The sequence below is a fragment of the Balaenoptera physalus genome (assembly GCF_965194825.1).
Source record: "Balaenoptera physalus genome assembly, chromosome: 13".
Classification (NCBI taxonomy): Eukaryota; Metazoa; Chordata; class Mammalia; order Artiodactyla; family Balaenopteridae; genus Balaenoptera; species Balaenoptera physalus.
In genome coordinates, this window is record NC_138892.1 from 12216761 (window position 1) to 12236459 (window position 19699).

The following is a 19699-nucleotide window of genomic DNA, read 5'->3' on the forward strand; positions in this document are numbered from 1 at the left end:
ATTTGGTAAAGGGACAAATTAAAATAAACTCATCTTCAGCCTTCTTGAAATAGAGAGACTACTGTGTTGTGATTTTTTTCCTATGGACAAAGGAAAAAAAACTTTGTTCAGAATTTAACTAGGTTTTATTGCCTTTGCCTTGCCAAAGCAATATGAAAAATTAATACTTAAGAAGCTAGATATCTGATCCTCAGCAGGAGAGTGCCTCTTACAAGTTTAATGGGTTTGGTCAAGTGGATATTAAATGTAAATCTGTCATTTTATGGAGCCATAGAAGGCTCTTAAAACACTCAATAAATACCCTTATTGAATTAGTAGAACATTTCAACAGGGGACTGCGTGTGTATCTCCTGTTATTAGTATCTTTCATTGTTCCTTTAGAGTGCCTTCAGCCTGTGCTCGCACAAGCTTTGTGCTGTCATGTGGCTCATAGAATCATCTAAGGTAAAGATGCTTCTAGCTCCTTAATTCTATTATTTTCTTATGTTACAGGGAACGCATTTGTTCATTCTGGCAGGTGGGTCTTAATTTCACAGTAACAAATGGGAGGTCCCCATAAAGAGAGAGTTAACATGTATTGAACACTGACTCATTAGGTGCCAGGCCCTGTATAAAGCATTGAGCAAGTATTCAGTATTATTTTATTTCATCCCATTTGCAGGTGAGGAAACCCAGGCTCAAAGAGATTTAAGCCATTGCCCATGGCTATGTAGCTGTTAATTAGGGAATTTTTAAATGTGTTAGATTTCAAAGTTTATGATATTTCCACTCTGCATCATGTCTTTTACTTATTTACTTTTATTTGAATTTTTTTTTTTAACATTTTACTTGCACGTTTGATTTTTCTTTGGTCAGCAGCAAATGTTAATTCCCTACTTGCTCCCCTCCCTGCCCTTTAGTGAGGGGATGATAATTCTGTATTATGTTTCTGTAGTCCTCTAGTTTACACAGCACTTCATATCCATTCTTGTTTGATCTTGGTGAGTGGCGGTCTGCATGCAGGGGGGCAGGGTTTTCATCGCCACTGGCAGCTGAGGAAATTAAGATTTCCAGTTTTGTGACAGATTTGCCAAAGGTGGTAATAATAAGTGGCACCAAAATTAGCTTTTGTTTTGAAGAGGAACACTGATCTACAGACTAAATTTTTTAGCCGCAAGTTCTCTTCTTCAAACAAATTATATGAACACAATATATAAAAATATAAGTGGAGTGGTCCTAGTAGAAAAGATGTGGAAGGCCTGGGGCCCCACCCTCTGGGTTTCCTGTGCCCATGAGGCCCCTCAGCTGACCGGAACACAATTTGAAAACCACTGGGGAATGAGCAAAGAACTTTGGTGCCAGACATATCTGGATTCAATCTGTAGTTTGGGCCTGATGTTTAACCTCTCTTAGGTTTGGTTCTTCATTTGTAAAATGGGTATGCTTTTCATAGGATTGCTGATAAATATTAACTAAAAAACAGGCCAAGCCTAGCACAATGCCCTTGGCTTCTGCAGAGGAGAGATCAAGTTGACAGGCAGTGTAGGTTGGCCACTTGCCCTGCGTGGTCCTCCTGCTAAACCTGGGGTGGCGGGAGGGAGCTCGCTGCTGAGGCTGGGCCTCCATAGGACTTATTACCCAGAACTTTGTACTTGACCGAAGGCTCAGACATCACATTTATCAATAGTTTAGAACAGGGATGGGCAAACATTTTCTGTAAAGGATCAGAGAGTAAACATTCCAGGCTTTGGGACCACCTAGTCTCTGCTGCAGCTACTCAGTTCTGTTGCTGCAGCACAGACACAGCCGTAGACAATATGGAAACGACTGAGCATGCTTGTGTTCTAATAAAACTTTATTTGTGGGCACTGAATTTTGAATTTCATATATCACAAAATATTATGCTCTTGATTTCTTCAACCACTAAAAATGTAAAAACTGTCTTAGCTCGTGGACTGTATGTGGGTTGTACGTAAACAAGTGACAGGCTGGATTTGGCCGGTGGGCCAAAGTTCGCTCACGCCCAGTTTAGACATTGTTTGTTGGTAATCAATGCAGTTTTTTTAAAAAAAATAAATTTATTTATTTATTTTTGGCTGTGTTGGGTCTCCGTTGCTATGTGCAGGCTTTATCTAGTTGCGGCGAGCGGGGGTTACTCTTTGTTGCGGTGCGCGGGCTTCTCATTGTGGCGGCTTCTCTTGTTGTGGAGCACAGGCTCTAGGAGCATGGGCTTCAGTAGTTGCGGCACACAGGCTCAGTAGTTGTGGCTCACGGGCTTAGTTGCTCCACGGCATGTGGGATCTTCCCGGACCAGGGCTTGAACCCGTGTCCCCTGCATTGGCAGGTGGATTCTTAACCGCTGCGCCACCAGGGAAGCCCTCAATGCAGTTTTTGATCCTGTGAATTTAACTTGAAGTGATTGCTATTAAAGAAATATTGATAGGGATTCTCTGGCGGTTCAGTGGTTAGGATTCTGTGCTTTCACTGCCGAGGGTGCGGGTTCAGTCCCTAGTCTAGGAACTAAGATCCTACAAGCCGCATGGCGCAGTTAAAAAAGAAGTATTGATATTAGGAAAGGCTTAATTTTCACAATAAAAAAAAGGTAGAATTTTTTTCATCCCGTACCTTTCAGGAATTGTTACATGTTCATTAGTTTCTTTACCCTCTATGAAGTGGTTAAAATGCAGTTATACTTGTCTTGGTGATGACTAAATGAATAAAGTTTCTAAATAAAGATGGAATAGTATAGTGGAAAGATCAGGAGTCATGAGGGAGTCAGGAAACTTGGCTTTGTCACTAATTTTGTGTCTTTATATATGTTACTTTACCTTTTGGGCCCTTCAGTTTCCTCATAGAAGTGAGGAAGCTGGAGATGATAGTATTAGAGACCTTTGCCAGCTCTAAAATTCTATCATTCTACTTTTAGTTGTCTGTGATGGTGCTGTTGAACAATTTTCATCTATAGAAACTCTTAAGTACTTCATCAGTTAGTGTATTTTCAGAAATACCAGCAGGGTTTCACAGTGTATTGGAGACTATTTACAACCACAGTTTATTCCCACTGCTAGTGCTAACCATCTCTAGCAATTGTGATGTAAATTCCACATACCATTACGATGAATGCCATGCTGCAACAGTTAACCTGTTTGGAGATGAGCTGCAGATACAAAGAGAAGGGGACTAGGAAAATTGGAAGAAGAAAAGGCCTATCCTGACTACATATGGGCTTAGGCTATGTCGGTTTTTGTCAACAGGGGGCACCCAGAGCAAAGCAGGGGCTCTGTGACACACTGTACACTGCCCTTCTCCCCAGACAGGCACAGGGCAGCGAGCAGTGGATTCACACTGGTCTCCCTCCTGCATATTGCTTGTCCACATTCGAAGACATTTTCTCCCATGCTGAAGTCAGATATTCGAAATGCAGTCCTAATAATTGTTATTTGCTTCCCTCTACAGTGGAAACCCAATTCCCTCACTGTCTTGGAGTGAATGATCCCAGGTTATAAAGTCTGGGCTTTTGGGTGAATGCGCAGTGTTAGGCTCTTATATAATTCAGTATCCAGTGAGTTCATATTCCGGAAATATTGCTCTGAAAGAGCACTTAATATCTGTGTAACATATTGTAAGAAGAGTTTGTTCTTATTGCCTATTGCAGTGGTCCTTGAAGTGTGGTTCTCGGACCAGCAGCATCAACATCACCTGGGAACTTATGCAAATTCATGGTATCCCCCTCCTCCCAGACCTACTGAATCAGAAAGTTTGGGGCTGGGGCCCAGCCACCTGTCTCAGCATGCTCTCCAGGTGATTCTGATGCACATTTCAAGCTGAGGACCACTGCCAAGAGATGTACTGAAGATCAGGTGCCAGGCACTTTGCTAGGATGTTCATCTTCATTTTCCAGATGACAACACCAAGCCTAAAAGGTTCAGTGACTGCAAAGTCAGACTTCTAACAAGTGGTAGAGGAGGGATTTGAGTCCTGTTCTTTCTGACTCCAGATCTATGCTACAGTGGCTGCTAAAAAAATGCGAAGAGGTTCTGTATTGTTTAAATTCATATTTTTAAGTCAGTCTTTTTTTCAGAATTAATATACATTTATCAAAGAAAATATAGAAAATACAGCAGGCCAAAAGAATAAAAATTGCCTTAATATATTAACTTTATCTTAACTTTTTGTTTATTGTTCTTATCTTGTTTCTATGCAGCTTTTTTTTTTTTTTTTTAAAGTCAATTTGCTTTTTTTTTTTTTTTTTTTTAAATGTGTGCCTAATTTTTTTATTTATTTATTTATTTATTTATTTTGGCTGTGTTGGGTCTTCGGTTCGTGCGAGGGCTTTCTCTAGTTGCGGCAAGCGGGGGCCACTCTTCATCGCGGTGCGGGGACCGCTCTTCATCGCGGTGCGCGGGCCTTTCACTATCGCGGCCCCTCCCATTGCGGGGCACAGGCTCCAGACGCGCATGCTCAGCAGTTGTGGCTCACGGGCCCAGCTGCTCCGTGGCATGTGGGATCTTCCCAGACCAGGGCTCGAACCCGTGTCCCCTGCATTAGCAGGCAGATTCTCAACCACTGCGCCACCAGGGAAGCCCTATGCAGCTCTTTTTGCATATACACACATTATAAAATTCCTTACAAAATCTCATATGGTACAGACTTTCGTAATATGCTTCCAGCTCCTTCTTACTCCATTGTAAATATCTTTTCATGTCATTAAATATTTCTGTAGCATTGTTTTACATGGCTGCCTAGTATTCCATTTTATGGTTCCATCATCATTCTTTCTAAACTCTGTCTTAAGTTGTTTTGATTCTGTGATAGGCTTTTAGGAGGAGTAGGATACTGAGTGCTGTGCTACTCTGGGTAAACAGTTTACACTGAGTGGCTTAAAGTATTATAATTAAGGTGATAAATACACATTAAGGTTGAGGAGGGAAAATGGAACTGGAGAGGCAATAATAAGCCTAATGCTTAGGTTAAATTGAGCTCAGATATAGGAAAACAAATTGAAGTAAAAAAACACAGAAGTGTTAGGAATGGACTAGGGATCTGTGAGTGAGATGGGTTAAAACAAATAGTCAGAAAAATGTTTGTGAACGTTTGATGGTGCCAGTGGCCTGCTTTTGTTACTGCCTTTTTTGACATAGAAGCTGATCTGCTGGGTGACAGTTTGAAAAAACTGGGCATAAGGCTTTTATAAATAACGGTTATTATTTATTGAGTACCTTCTGTGTGCCAGGCACCATATTAATCATTTATATAGACTTTACCATTTAATTTTTATAATAACCACGTGCATTCAATGCATTAGGTGGTGTTTTCACCATTTTCCAGAAGTGGAACCTGAGATTGAGACTTAAAGTAACTTGTTCAGATGCTTCGATTGGAACCCAGATTTGATCAAACTCCCAAACCTCTGCTTTTATAGTATCATTTATCCTCATTCTTTTCTCATGGCATGGCAAGTCATCAACCAGTGCTGGGGGCTGGGGGGTAGTTTCAGTATCTCTTCAGGGACAGAGGGAAACTAAATGTGGAAGGAAGGACACTAAAGTCATAACAGAGCAGTAGACTTGAAGATACAGCAAAGCTACCACCTGCCCAGTTTTCTCAGGGAAGGTGTAACCCTGCGCCGGATACTGCAGCTGAGCAGGGACGGACTAGCGAAATGAGCTGTTGGTAGGAAGGAGCAGCGGTGGTCAGGAGAGTCAGAGCTCCCTCATTAAATGTCCCTTCCTAAAGGAGGTCATAATTCCTTTGAGGCATCTTTTAACAGCTTTAATGAGATATAATTAGATACTCTACCATTCACTCATTTAAAGTATACAATTCAGAGGCCTTTTTAGTGTATTCACAGAGTCTTCCTCACTCCAAAAAGAAACCATGTACCTCCTAGTCATCATTGCCTGGTCCCCCTGTCTCCCTTGCCCCCAAACTCTAGGCAACCACTAGTCTGCTTCCTGTCTCTACAGATTTTCCTGTCTAGGATATTTCCTATAAATTGACTCAATATAATAAAGTCCTTTGTTCCCAGCTCCTTTCACTTAGCATGATGCTTCCAAGGTTTCTCCATGTTGTAGCATACATCAGTACTTCATTCTTTTTTGTTACTAAATAATATTCCATCGTTTGGACACACCACATCTTATTTATGTTTTCATGTTGGGAAGAGAAAGGTAAAGGGAATGAGACAAGTAAGAATTCTTCCTAATTTAAAATGGACGGAAAAGGCAATACCATGAAAAGCAGACCTCTCAGGCCCTCTTGAGGAATTGTAACCAAAGGCAAAGGTAAATAGGACACTTGGCATCTGCTGCTTCAGGAGCCATTTGTAGCCCAGCAGCAGCTCTTCTGACCCGGACATGTGCAGCATTCAGGGAGCTCATTGTGTAAATCTTGTGTGTTGGCCGGTGTCATTGCCCCCTACAATACCTCGTGTGGAAACGGAGAGGCCTTTGCTGATCTAATCTGAATACATTTCCCTTGGTTACTGCAGCTCTGGGTCCCCAGAGAGCCCTCTCTAAAGAGCTGCCGGTTTGTTGAGTGCTGGCAGATGCAAGATTATTTCTGACAGTACGATTTGTTCAGTGGAGATTACACCCATCTTTCAGGTCCTGATCCATTGGCCAGAAATAGCAGCTGTCATTCCCATATTTTTTGGAATGAATGCTTACCCTAAGGCCCCCTGTACGTCCTTCTCAGTCTAGTGTTTGGAGGGCCCTTCTGGCAAGCAAGCAATGTGCCCTTCCAGGTGCCAGGTAACTACTGTTGTCCCATTGTTTTCTTTCCTGGTTTACGGTCCAAGAAACAGAGAGTCCTGACCTTCGTAAAATGAATGGTCTGGGCCAGGACTGTAAGTTCCAAAACTTTTCATTTTGGATTTCAGAAAAGTTGTGGCTGACTTTTTACTGTCTGAACTTTCAGGATAGTTTAGAGAGTGACTTGTAATCACTTGTCTTAATACCTTGGCTCTTCTGTGGCATGTCTGCCCTAACGCAGAAATAAGAACCCAGGGTAGGGGTCACCAGCTTGGCCCTTAGGTCCTTTGAATGTCAGAACGGGATTTCATCACGTTGTCCTGGTGCTGCAGATGGAGAAACTGAGTCCCAGAGAGGTGAGATGACTTTCCCAAGGCTTATATTCTCAGAGCTCTTGCCAGTGCAGAGCTGCGTCTGTGATATGAGCCTTCACTCTCAGCTCAGTGCTTTTCCCCAGGGCCGTGTGCTCTCCTGACTAGGGCGGGGCCCAGTCCTGCTCCAGTGCACCAGTAGTGCAGGCTTTAAGGTATGTGCGAGAGTTTCGCAGGTGGGGACTGTGATGGTGAAAATCTGTAAGAGAGAGCAAGAGCACTGGTTAATGAGTTTGGGGGCCACTGATCCAAGGAGCCCAGCCCTTCTGGCCTTCCACGGTACACGCTGTCCAGTGAGTATACGTGTTTTTGATTATGCGGTTGTAATTCCTGAGAGCCCTGTGTCTCTTCGCTAAAAAATATCTACGCTGCTGCACTAACCCAGCAAGCAGTCATCTTGTAGTGCCTGCCTGAATTGTTGGCTTGTGGCTGCCAACTCCTTGTTTGGAATGACTTTTGCCAGGTATCACATGAAGAGAGAAGACCAAAACCCTTCTCCGCTGTCGTTCTTCCCGCTCCCCCCTCATCTCCCTCTTGCTGTGGAAGGGACCTCGCTTCCCAGCACCCCCTGCCCGGGACCCTGATAGAGCCAGTCAGCGGGACCCTAACTGCTGGGACCAGAAGTGAAAGCAACCCCTTCGTGGTCAAACGCAGAAGCTGAGTAGACGGTCCATGCTGAGACCCCCTTCGGAACTTTCCCTTCTTCCCCGTCACTTCCTGTCCGTCACGTCCTCCCTCAGCACCGTGAGCTGCTCCACAGGAGAGGTTGTGTCCTTCACTCTCTCCCCTTCATCTGGCACACTGCTCAGCAGATAGAAGATAATCTCTGGCATCCTCACGCTGTTGACCGCCCTCTGACGGATGGGTGAGGTGCAGGAATGCTAATACAGCTGACAGCTGGCAGCGTTATTTCTCTATAGAAGTTTCCTAGTCCTCAGTAATAAGTTATAGCGACAGCTACTATTTATTGAATGCTTACTGTGCTCATTACTCACGTACACACACCCCCTCAATTCCTCACTGTTCTCAACAACTCTCCCTGTAAGAAGATGGCAGAAGCCATATTCGACAGATGCAGAAACTGAGCTTTGGAGAGGTCTAGGTGACAGAGCTAGAAAGTGGTGGAACAGGTATTGAAACCTAGGCCTGTCTGACACTGAAGCCTATGTTTTTAATAACCACGTAAAGCCTCCCTGAGTAGTTAATTTGCTGAACATTCCTGCGAAAGAGAGCTGAGTCACTTGTGCTCCCTGGGTTTTATAAATGAGACGTCTGTGTAGCAAAGGGCATTCGTAGCACAGTTTAGATTAGGTTTGGCTTTGGGATTACAGAGCAGGAACAAAGGGGAGACTTAAGGAGCCTCTGCCACTTCCTGAAGCTGGTTTGCTTTGGCCCAGTGTTGAGGAATCCTTGTTCTTTGAGTCCACAGTGGTTTCATGTCATTCCTAGCCTGCACAGTTCCTGAGAGATGGGGCTGCCCAGCAGCTCCAGATTGTTTGGGGGTGGACCTAGTCCTGGTTCCACCTAGTTCCCCTAACTGGGGCCACGCTAAGGTGGGCTCCAGTTGGTCCCTGGACTGACTTGGTTTCTTAAAGGTCCTCCTGTTTTAGTCATTCAGTAGGAGGCTTTCTCTTCAGTTTTACCTTAGTCCTGTGAGGACCATCCCCCCCTGTCAGTTACTGGGACTTGAGGATTTAGCTGTGGTTGTACCTAAGTACAAAGGGAGTGCAGTTTTTGGCGGCTCTTGGTGATCAGTCCTGTGGAGTCCCCGTAGCATACTGGGGTTGAGGGGCTGCCTCTCTCATTCTCTGCTCAGAACTTAAACATTTTGTGTATATCCTTGAAATGGGAGAGAGAAACTTCTGAGGAGTAAAGAGTTGTCAGGGATAATAAGATTTTGAGGAGACAGCCCTTCTGCATTCTCCCTTGGGGGCAGAATGCAGCCAGGACTGAAGGGCATTGCCTCAACCAATTCAGTTAAGTGGCCCCGTCCTGGCTTAATAACTCGGGCAGACTTCCCAGTGGATTTGGCAAGGTATTAGGTTTCTCTCTCCCCAGACCCTCCCTTCTCTCTGCTCTGCACATGTGTGCTAACACAATTACAGAGAGGTTGCATCTTGCAATAAGATATCCTTTTTACAAAGGAGGGGGCTCCTCTTAAAGAGGAAGGAGAGGAATTCGGAGGAGGGAATGTGATTGTCAGAGTTTAAGTAGCAAGCAGCAGGCTGGGTTCTTCTCTGTAAGGGCAGGCGCAGGAGGGAGGGTAGCTGGGTGATTAACAGCACCTAGAGCATGAGCATTCGGCACTGTGGAAATCATAAACTGTCTTTTTGCATTTGTTCATCCAGATGTATCACTGAGAATCTGGTCATTAAAGAACAAGAACTCTCTTGTTCATGAAGGTCAGAGGTCCCAGTCTTCCGAGTTTGGTGGTCAACTGTTCAGAAATATTTCACAGTTTTAGTTGAAAACCTGAGCAGATGCTCCTGCTGTTGTTTACCCTTGGGGATCGGGTGACATTCTTCTCCCTTTCCTCTTCCCCACCCCTCTGGGAACCGACCAATCACGCCAGGGAATGGATTTCAGTGCCTCTCTGGCCTCCTCCCAGAAGGAGTGTGCCCAACCGCAGCTCTCTGGAGCCTTAGCCAGCGGAGTGTTTAACTCCTGGGTGTCTGAATCGCAGTGAGCTCCTGACATTGCAGTTAGCTTGTTCTCTTGTTCGCCTTGACTCTGAGCCCATCTAATGTTAAGTTAGTTTGCCCTGTCCCCAAGGGAAGGCCCCTAATGAGGCAAGGTGCAATGCATTGAGCTTGAAGAAGCTGGTTTTTTAAGCCCTAATTCTGCCAATAACCAGCAGCATGACCTTGGGAAAGTTACTTTCCCTACTTGGAATTGATCCCTTTTCTGCTAAGTTAGAGGGAAAGGAGAGGGACAGAACGAACATTTATGACATAGCTGTCTATATCAGCCACCAGTCTTTACGTACGGCTAGCCTGAGGGTCTGGGAGAAAGCATTTAACCCTGTGTTGCGTACCTATTCTGAAGCAGTTTGCTTTTTACAGTTTGCCCTCTGCAGGGCAAATGCTAATGCTGTTCACCCAATTTTATAGATGAGAAGAGTGAAGGCTAGAAAGGCTGTCCAACTTGCCTAAGGTCAAATAGCTAGGAAGGCCCATCTGGCTCTAATGCCCAGACTTTCTTCCATTCTACTGGCTGGCTAGAAAGGCCCTAAAAGTCCTTCCAGCATTTTCATTCTAATACTCTGAAAGTTTTAACTCCTTAATTAGCTTCTAGCTCTGCCCTACAGAAGGACTACTGTCTCCCTTTTCGCAGCCCTGTTACTAGAGCAGGTGAATGACTTAGACATTCCTGCCATCTCCTGAAAGCAGCAAAAGAAGATGGTGCAGCCATCAGTTTTCTCTTTGCATCATAGGAAAGTTCTCATCCTTTAGAGCCAACATCTCCCGCTTCCTCAGCATCCCCCTTTCCTCATGCAGGTGCAGGTATTTCCTTTTCTCTTTGCCTTGTGTTTGTGATTGTCAGGTGAGAGTATCTCTAGTTTAAGGGAGGGGTGGAATTTTGAGGAGATTTTTTAAAATCTCCTTTATTCAAAGCTTTTCTGTGAGCTAGAGACCACAATATTGGGTTTATCCCTACTTGGAATTGCTGTGATATCTATACCCCCTGTCAGAAGCTCCCTCTTTCTGAGAGCTTGATTATTTACTACAGTATCTTAAAAATTATCCTAGCTATCTGGTTTAGGGACATCTTGCCCCGTGGAACACTTTGTGTTTCTCTTCTGCAGTTTTACTTTTAAATTCACAGAGGAAATAGCTTTCTTTAGGTGCCTTCCTATCGATATTGTATTGCTACCAATTTACAATAAATTATAGTAGTAGCCCTAAAATGTCAGATTTGTGAAGGAGTCATTTTGTCTTTTTGTTGTGAGCTAAGAAAAATGACAATAAGCAAATCTATTAACAATTGTAAATTATTAAGCCAGGCACTGACCTATGTGTTTTATGTACATTATTTCTAACTTTCATGATAAACTTGCATTTATAGATGAAGAAACAGAGTTAAGAGAGGCTAAAGTACTTGCTCAAGGTCACAGCTAGTGAGTGATTTGGCACTTCGATTCCAGGTCTGTTTCACTTCCAAACCTAAGTTCTTTCTTCAGTACCATGCTGCTTCTGGAAAATGATCTTGAGAGTTCACTTTAATCATCCATGCCCATGCCTCAGCTCTGATCACCCCAGAAAATCCATATGCCTTCTTTTAAAAAGGGAAATACCAGTTTATATGGTAAACTTCACAGTTGGAAAAAAAATTAAGGGAAGTATTTTCTGATCTTTGCCAACTTTTATAATCAGGTAACTTTTACTAAAGTTCAGTTTGAATTATTTTTACTGAAATTTAAATCCATCCCTTCTTGTTATAAGTGAAAATGCTAAATTAGTGGCTGCTTTTCATCAGATTCCAGAGAGTTAGGGGTTTCACTGTGGTTTGGGGTGGGCAGGAAGAGGTAGCCCTCAGAGGATGAGTTATATATAAGTCGATGGAGGAAAGCAGATAAAATTTTCTTGGGGTAGGGAACTGTTACCATTTGCTTCATCATTTGGTACATGCTGTGCCTACCGTCTCTTTGAGCACCTGAGGATGATGTTGAGAATCCAGTGGAAGGTGGGTTGGTGTTACTTAATGGCCTTTTGCTTCTCTCTAACTCTTTTCACGAACTGCTTGTGATTCCATTCTACCACAGTGATACTGGGCTTTCCTGATTGTGTGCAATGAGAGATTCACATAAGAGAAGTAAACTCACTACATGATCTCCACCATCCAGATCAACTTAACAAATATTTCAACAATGTTTACTTGTGTGCCTATTATATACCAATCGCTTGGCATGACACTGATTATTCTGAGATAAATAAGACATGGCCATTGCCCTTTAGGAACTCATAATGGAGTGGAATTTGCAGTCTCATTTAGGAAGCAAGACGTACAAACACAGAATTAATAACAAAAGCAGTATATGCTTAAGAACATTAAAAATTAAGTGAGCTAGGGACAGCAAATTTTACTGGGGTTCCGAGATGAAAGGGGTTAGGATTTTGCCAGAGCGGTAAAGACAAGGTTCATTTACAGTTTCGTCCAGGTATGCAGCAGGGCAGGGCGGGGGTCAGATGAGGTTTGGGTGTTGCCACTGCTAGTGACAGGAAACAGTGAAAATGGTTCACTGAATTAGGATAAGGTAAGTACCCTTCTAGAATTGTTGATGGAGTTGTAGCCAGAGACTGGGGAATGAAGGTTCCACAGTTAGCAATTTAAGTGGGGAGTGTAAAGGTGCCAGCAGCTAATGTAAAACAACAACAACAGTTTAATCCCTGAGGAAATCACATTTTTAGGAAAAAAATTTTTTAATCTCTTATATTTATCTTTTGGTTCCCTGGTTAGCACCCCACCCCACCCCCGCCTTAGCTTTTGAGTATGGTATTCTCTATACTAGAAGTACCTTGACATTTATTCTTGTTGGGTTTTTAAAAGATGGAAGACTTCAAACTAAGTCATACACAGACAAAGATATCAGTAGGCCCATTTGCCGTGTACATGGCTCACTGTGGCAGTATCCTTGATGATTGCTGAATATTTATTTATGAGGTTCCTTCCTCAAAGCCCACCCAATGAAGAACTCCTCTTTTCCCTTTTTTAGATTCCTGAAACTTACCTAAAACTCTCAGGCAGGAGAAGGTTTAGGGAAAGGAGTTTCTTTCCTTCTCCCTTCCCCCCACTCCATAGTAGCTCAATTTAAGTACCCTGTGGAGATAAAGATAAATGTGAGAAACTTCAAGATGAAAAGAACATTAGAGACCAGAGAAGTCAGGGGAGGTCATATCAGGCTTAAAGTGGAAACTATGTTACAACCTAAGCAAGGAGCAACTGATAGCTCTATAAATAGGATTTTATCTCCTCTTAGGACATTTTTGGCATGGTTGTAGCTTCCCATGTGGGGGACTATTATATTTACTAAAAATAAACTATCTTTCAGAAGCGATTAAAGTAAGTCCCACTAAACTCATTTATGTTATTAAAAATGTAGTCATAGCCTGAAAAGAAGTTTATAGAGTTTGGTACATACTAACTTTTGGGAGAACTTGGATTTTGAAGCCATCAGTTAGATCTGGGACAGAGTGGTCTGGTCCAGTCTAGCATGGGTTAGATGGATTGCCTTCTCAGAAGGTAATGTTATTTCATTTTTCTTCTGCTGGTTCAGAAGACCCGCAACCCCTAGTTGTACATTCAGACTCATAAATGGGCATAAACAGATGATAAGTGTATCATCTAGGAGAGGTAGAATAGTTCTAATTCTTCAGAAATCTTAACTGCTTAATTAAATCTGCTTGGATATGGCCATTCAGAGCAGAAGGGTGTGTAAATCGGCCATACCTTGGTATCCCTTCTGGGGAACAAAAACCTTCAAGCTGTCTGAGTTTGTTTCTCACACTCTTGTTATCCTGATTGTAGCCCTTTAAATGGTGCAGCAAATTCTTGGCATGTATCTGCCTGTCAGCTAATCTCTGACGCCCCTGGATAGCTTATTTTCTTCCTATGAGTATATTTGAAATTAGTAAGAAGCATCTATTAATTTTAGTATCCTGTTAGAAAACTAGGAAAAACTGAAATTCAACAAATAGTAAAATTGCTTAAAGCATATTTCTCCAAGTTATTTGACCATGGAATGCTTTTCAAAATCTAATGAATTGAACAACAGAGCACAGTGTGACTCATGTACAGTGTGTTTATGGATTAAAGTAGTCACCAGAAATGGTTTCATAGTTGAGTTAATGCCTTCAAAAAATGAAATCATTTGCTTTTTTTGACTTCAAAACCAATTTTGGAGAAGTTAAATCATTTTTAAGTGGAAAATGAAAGTGATTAAGCTATTTTTGTTTTAAATATACTGCCTATGCCTTAGTGCACAGGTTAAAAATCATCCTGCTTGGAGGACCTCACATATTATCCTTATTTCTCAAAGACGGCGTCTCACTCTTAAATGACACTTTGTTGCATACTCGGTAGAAACTGTATACATGTGTTTAGTATTTTTCTTTTGAATGAACAAACTGAATAGAAATATTGCTAGCATCAATTTGTAAATGGTTGGACCACCTATTGACAGCCCATGAAATGCTAAAAACATGGGTATATATTTCAAATACATCATATTCGCTAATTGCTTTAAACCCTTTACTACTGTACTTTTTCTCCCCTTACAGCCACTCAACTCCTTTCTTTTCCCCAGTGCTTTAAAGAAGGAAACTGAAGTTCCTGATGTAGTATTTTTTGATAGATAACGAGATAAGAAAGTTGGTGAAAGAGGTTTGACAAGTTCATGGAATTCCTTGAGCTCCAGACCCAAGATCTGGCTAATTGGTTTCACCTAATTTTTCTTTTGTGCCTCACACTTACCAATCAGCTGTTATAGTGGTAATTGTAATGGTAATGATAGTGTATCATGCTCTGTTTACAGAATAGCTAACATACTCTATTGTGTTGGGGTCTGAAGACATCCCTGTGTCATTACTTCCATTTTACAGATGATGAAAATGAGAGTGTATATATATATTATATATATATATAATATATATATATGACTTTTTTCATTACTAAAATACAGGAATCGTTAAGTTGAAACTTTATTTCTGTCATATTGGTGTGGAATGGTCAGGGATAGCAGATTAGGGGGATAGACTAGCTGACTTTTTGGCCTAGGCTTCCAGCCTAGACATTTCAGGATTCTTTGACAGTCTCTGTCTTAGTCATGAGGGCTGTACGCTATTTATGTGTGTAGAGCTTTCTGTGACACTGAATTTTGATTTGTAAAGTTACAGTAAAATAATTGACTCTTGAAAGTATCACTTAGGATTAAGTTCACTACCTGTAACAGAATCCATCCTCCTTCCCCTCCCCTTGCCCCAGAGTGGCTTAAACAAGGCTTCGTCTTTCATGGAAACGAAGTCTGGAAGTAGGCAGCCCAGGGCTGATGCAGTCAGTGTTCAGTGGTTATCAAGGATCCAGGATCCTTACTGCTCCTTGCTTCTCTGTCTGTAGGATGTGGCCCAGATGGTTGCTACAGCTCCGGCTATCATTCCCGCATTTCCACAGAGTGGTTTGGAGGAGGAAAAGAGGTCCCCTCCCCTACTTAGGAAGACTTCCAGGAAGTCCCACATAACATTTCTACTAATGTCTCATTGGCCAGAACTTAGTGTATGGCCACATCTAGCTGCAATGGAGGTTGGGAGATAAAGTCCTTTCTTGGAGGGTGTGTATATTAATGTCCTAGAATGAAAACTGGGGTTTTGTTACTAAGGAAGAAGAAAGGATACTGCGAAACCACTAGCATTCTCAACCTCAGGGACCATCAGAATGACCTGACCTTGCCTCCCACATGGTGCAGAAGACCATTTGTAGCTTCTTTGGGAGCTTTTCAACCAATCTTTGCTGTATTATCCAATAAAATGATTTTTTTCTTGACGTATACACCTTTATGCAAACACCTTTTTTTGGGGCGGGGGAGTGCTGCGCCTCGCAGCTTGCGGGATCTTAATTCCCCGACCAAGGATCGAACCTGCACCCTTGGCAGTGAAAGCATGGGGCCCTAACCATTGGACTGCCAGGGAATCCCCCAAACGCTTTTTTAAACAGTTAATACAAGATAATAAGGATCACTGCAATTTCCTTTTAAGATCAACTTGGAGTTTTTCGAAATCAGTTTATTGGGATTTCAAATAGCATACAGTGAGCTTTTTAGTAAGAATAAAATATGTGTTAAATATTTAGGTGTCTAGTCATTGGTGAAAGAAAAAGTGTAATTTTTCCTTTGGTTTTTTGAAGCCTGGTTAAGCTATTAGATTATATGTTTCTTGGGTGTAGAGAACTTGCTTTTTTTTTTTAATTTAAGGTTTTATAGGTTTTTATTAGATAAATAATACATTTACATGATTCAGTATTCAAAAGGTACCAAATGGTCATGTAGTGAACAGTTGCTCCCCATTTCCTGTCTTGAGTCCCCCAGTGTCTTTACCCTAGAAGCAATGGGTGCTTTCCTTTTTGTGTATAATTCCTCATTAGAAAAAAAAAAAAAAATTCAGTGACACTGTGCTATACATTGTTCTGAACCTTCCTTTTATCGCTTGAAGAGCTTCCTCTTCCCCTCTCCACCCCCAAGGCTGTATGGTGCTCCATTGTCTGGTTGAACTGTAATTCATTAACAGAAGAACCTTGTCTTATTCTCATGTCTGTACTTGCTCTGCAAGCAGCATTCGTTCATATTGGTTAAACTGAACTCTTGGATTGAGTTTGACTATGCAGAATATTTTAGGAATGAGTTATTTTTAGTGATCAAGTATTCCAACTAGCTGAGAGGATTTTCCCTTCTTTAAGCATCTAGATGTTTAAGATTTATTTATTTTGGAAGTAAGTCCTTCTAAAATGTGTTATTTAACTATACAGTTTACTTTCTTCTTACCAGTTATACTTTTCTTACTGGTTTTAACACAGTTATCAACATCAGTTATTGTTTAGGACTAAAAAAGAGGGATTATTTCAGGAGCTTTTCCTGGTTTTGCCTTACTAAATGACCCCATTTTGATATCTTTCTGCTTTTTGATAACTTATCTGCTTTTTAGATTTTTTTTCTCTTGGTCGCTGTTGCATCTGATGAGGCTGCCTCTCACATAATATTCCTCTTTCCTCTGGTACTTATTCCCTACTGCTTCCTAGTTCCCTTTCCTGTTTTGCTTTTTAAAATTTCAGTGAGTAAGTAGCCAGATAATCAGGGCAGAAATATTTCTAAAATAAAAATGAATAGATTCAAGAGAAGGCCTGGCGGAGCTTTCCTGCTGATGAAAGTGTGTGAACATTTTGATATTCTGGGTATTTAGAGGGCCTTTTGCTTCCTGGTTATTACCATGTTGTAGAACAGCTCTGTCTAGGAGATCTTTCTGTGATGATGGAGATGTTTTATATCTGCTCTGTCCAGTATATAATAACTACTAGGCCCATGTGGCTCTTGAGCACTTGAAATGTGGCAGGTGTGACTGAGGAACAGAAATTTTAATATTAATTAATTAGTTAAAATTAAATTCAAATAGCCACACATGACTAGTGGCTAGTGCATTGGACGTATGGTTCTAGACTATAAATAATTAACAACGAGCTTGATTATAGTGAAGCTTGGATTGGGATGCTATAATTTTATTGTACTGAGAAAAATGCATTTATAGTATTGGAAAGAAGGCAGTTTGGAATGTAATAGTCAAATTAGCTTAAAGTAAATGATTAAATTAGAATTGCTTTTTCATTAATATAATGGTTATTTCAAACTGTAACATTCTAAAGCCATTGGTGCTGGCATGTGTTTATGGTTTGTAGCTGTGATAAAACTTTGAGTCCTTTTGGTAACTAGGGTGATATTAGTTGCGCTCTAACTTTATTTATAGGACTTGGTTAGACAGTTGCCTGAGTGCCAGAAACTCCTACAAATAACTTTGACCTTCCCTAGCAAAAAGTCAAAGGATAAACTGTCCCATAGTAGAAGATCTCAGTTGTATGTGATATACACAAAATATTACTCTCTAAGGGAGAAATGTATAACAAATAAGAAAACAAATGAATACGTTAACTAATTATAGATTTTGATAACTGTTAGGAAGAAAATAAACAGAGCACAGTAATATAGAGAATAAGGGTTTGAGGGGAAGGACCTCCAACTAGAGAGAGTGGTCTGGAGAGCTTTAGTTGAGGAGGTGTTATTTAAGCTGAGATCTGAAAGATAAGGAGCCAGCCTTGCAGAGAATGAAGGAAGGATGAGGAGGGATGTCAAGAACAGGGGATAAAGGGGCTGAAAGGGTGCCGGGGAGAGGGATGGACTTGCTCTAAATGAGGCACTGACACAGGATCAGTGTATTTAGAGCATAGTGATCGAAGGCGATATAATGATATGAAATGAGGTTGGAGAAGTGGGCACTTAGCAGATAGATCATATAACACCTTAAAGGCCGTTATAAGGACTTCAGATAGAAAAAGAATTTAAGTGTAATGTGAAGCTATAGAATCAAAGGAGTGATATGATCTGATTAGAAAGTTCCTCTGGCTACTATGTGATGAGTGTTCTGAAGGGGAGCAGCAGTGGGAGGGGAGGAATTATTGCGATGTTCAGGTAAGAGGTGATGGTAGCTTGGGTTCAGGTGGTGGAGTGGAGATCAAGACAAGTCAGACACACAGGACGTGTGATGGGTTTGATGTGAGGGGTAAGGGGAGGGTCTTTAGCTTTTGTAATTGCCAGGTAGTACCACTTACTGAGGTAGAGAACACCAAGGGTATACCAATTTCAAGGGTGGTGGTGGTGGTGAATTAAGAGCCCAGTTTGGGGAGTGTTATGTTTGACATGCTTGGGAGGCAGCTAAGTAGTCATACTGCAGCCTGAGAAGAGGTCTAGGATAAGGATGTAATTTGGTAATTATTAGCATGTTGATGGTATTTGAAGCAGTGGGATTGGTTGAGACAACTCAGAGAGAGAAGGGTGACTCAGGATTGAGCCCCGGGGAACACTTCCTTTTTTAGCGGTCTGTTAATGGAAAAGCCAAAAAAGACACTGAGAAGAAGTAATCAGTGATGCACAGGAAAAAACCAGGATTGTAGTATCTCAGAAGGTAGAAGGAGAGAGTGTTTTAAGAAGGTTGCCAACTCTGTTGAATCCTGCTAAGAGGTCAGATAAGTTCAGGACAGCAAAATGTCTATTGGATTGAATAGCATGGATGTAGTTGACATTGACCAGTTGGTTTAATGGAGTGGAGGGCTTGGAAACTTTATTTTGAGTAGACTGAAGAAGAAATGAGAGGTGAAGAAGTGGAAACGGGTATAGATTCTTTTTTTGAGAAGATTTACTGTGAAGTGGTGAGCAAGGAAATGGAGAGAGTAGCTGGAGGGAGGTGAGGTGTCCAAGGACGATTTTTTTTAAACCTTGATTCATTTAGTTACTTGCCTATTATTGGACATTTATGTTTTTAAGTTTTTGCTCTTACAGATTGCTGTGGTGAACTTCCTTCTACACTTGTGGGGATTTTCTAAGATAGGTTCCTTGGAGGTAGAATTGCTGAGCCACAGGCCAGGCACATTTCAGAATTTGATAGATGTGGCCAAACAGACTCCCAAAGTGGTGCTACCAAGGTACACTTTCCCCATCAGTGTGTGAGGGCAGAGGGGAGGTTTTCTGAAGATGGACATATGTTTATTGTTGGCCTGACAGTGATGAGTGGAGAGGGGAGAGAGTGATGAGGCAGGAGAGAGGGGGTGATAAACAGAGCAGCATGGTCCTTACACAGGCACCGGGGGTGGGGTGGGGTGTGAGCACAAGTAGTGAAATGGGCCTTTGATGCAAGGGATGCTCCCTTCATTGTAACAGAATGTGAGGAGGAGGAAATGCATGCGTTTCTAGGTAGGATTGTGGATTTGGTGCACAGAAGAGACTATCTGAATGCTTTTCTTTTAAAGTGAAGTAGTTGGAGAGAGCAACAGCTGATGATTGGGTGGTGG

At 41.8% G+C, this 19699-nt stretch overlaps 2 protein-coding genes across 29 annotated transcripts in view; one reads left to right on the plus strand and one right to left on the minus strand.

Moving 5' to 3' along the window:
- Positions 1-19699, plus strand: part of RBFOX2 (RNA binding fox-1 homolog 2) — a 264208-nt gene that overhangs the window by 88188 nt on the left and 156321 nt on the right. The window contains exon 1 of one of the 28 annotated variants that reach the window (XM_082420799.1): positions 4244-7395. The exons of the other annotated variants lie outside the window; for them this stretch is intronic. Within the exon in view, the coding sequence (XP_082276925.1) occupies positions 7291-7395 (105 nt within the window). The 5' untranslated portion in view covers positions 4244-7290. Of the gene's footprint in view, positions 1-4243; positions 7396-19699 lie in introns of those variants that run through there. 28 annotated transcript variants of the gene reach the window in all.
- The window catches only part of LOC309641106 (apolipoprotein L6-like), a 274531-nt gene that overhangs the window by 51875 nt on the left and 202957 nt on the right, over positions 1-19699 (minus strand). The gene's annotated exons all lie outside the window — the stretch shown is intronic.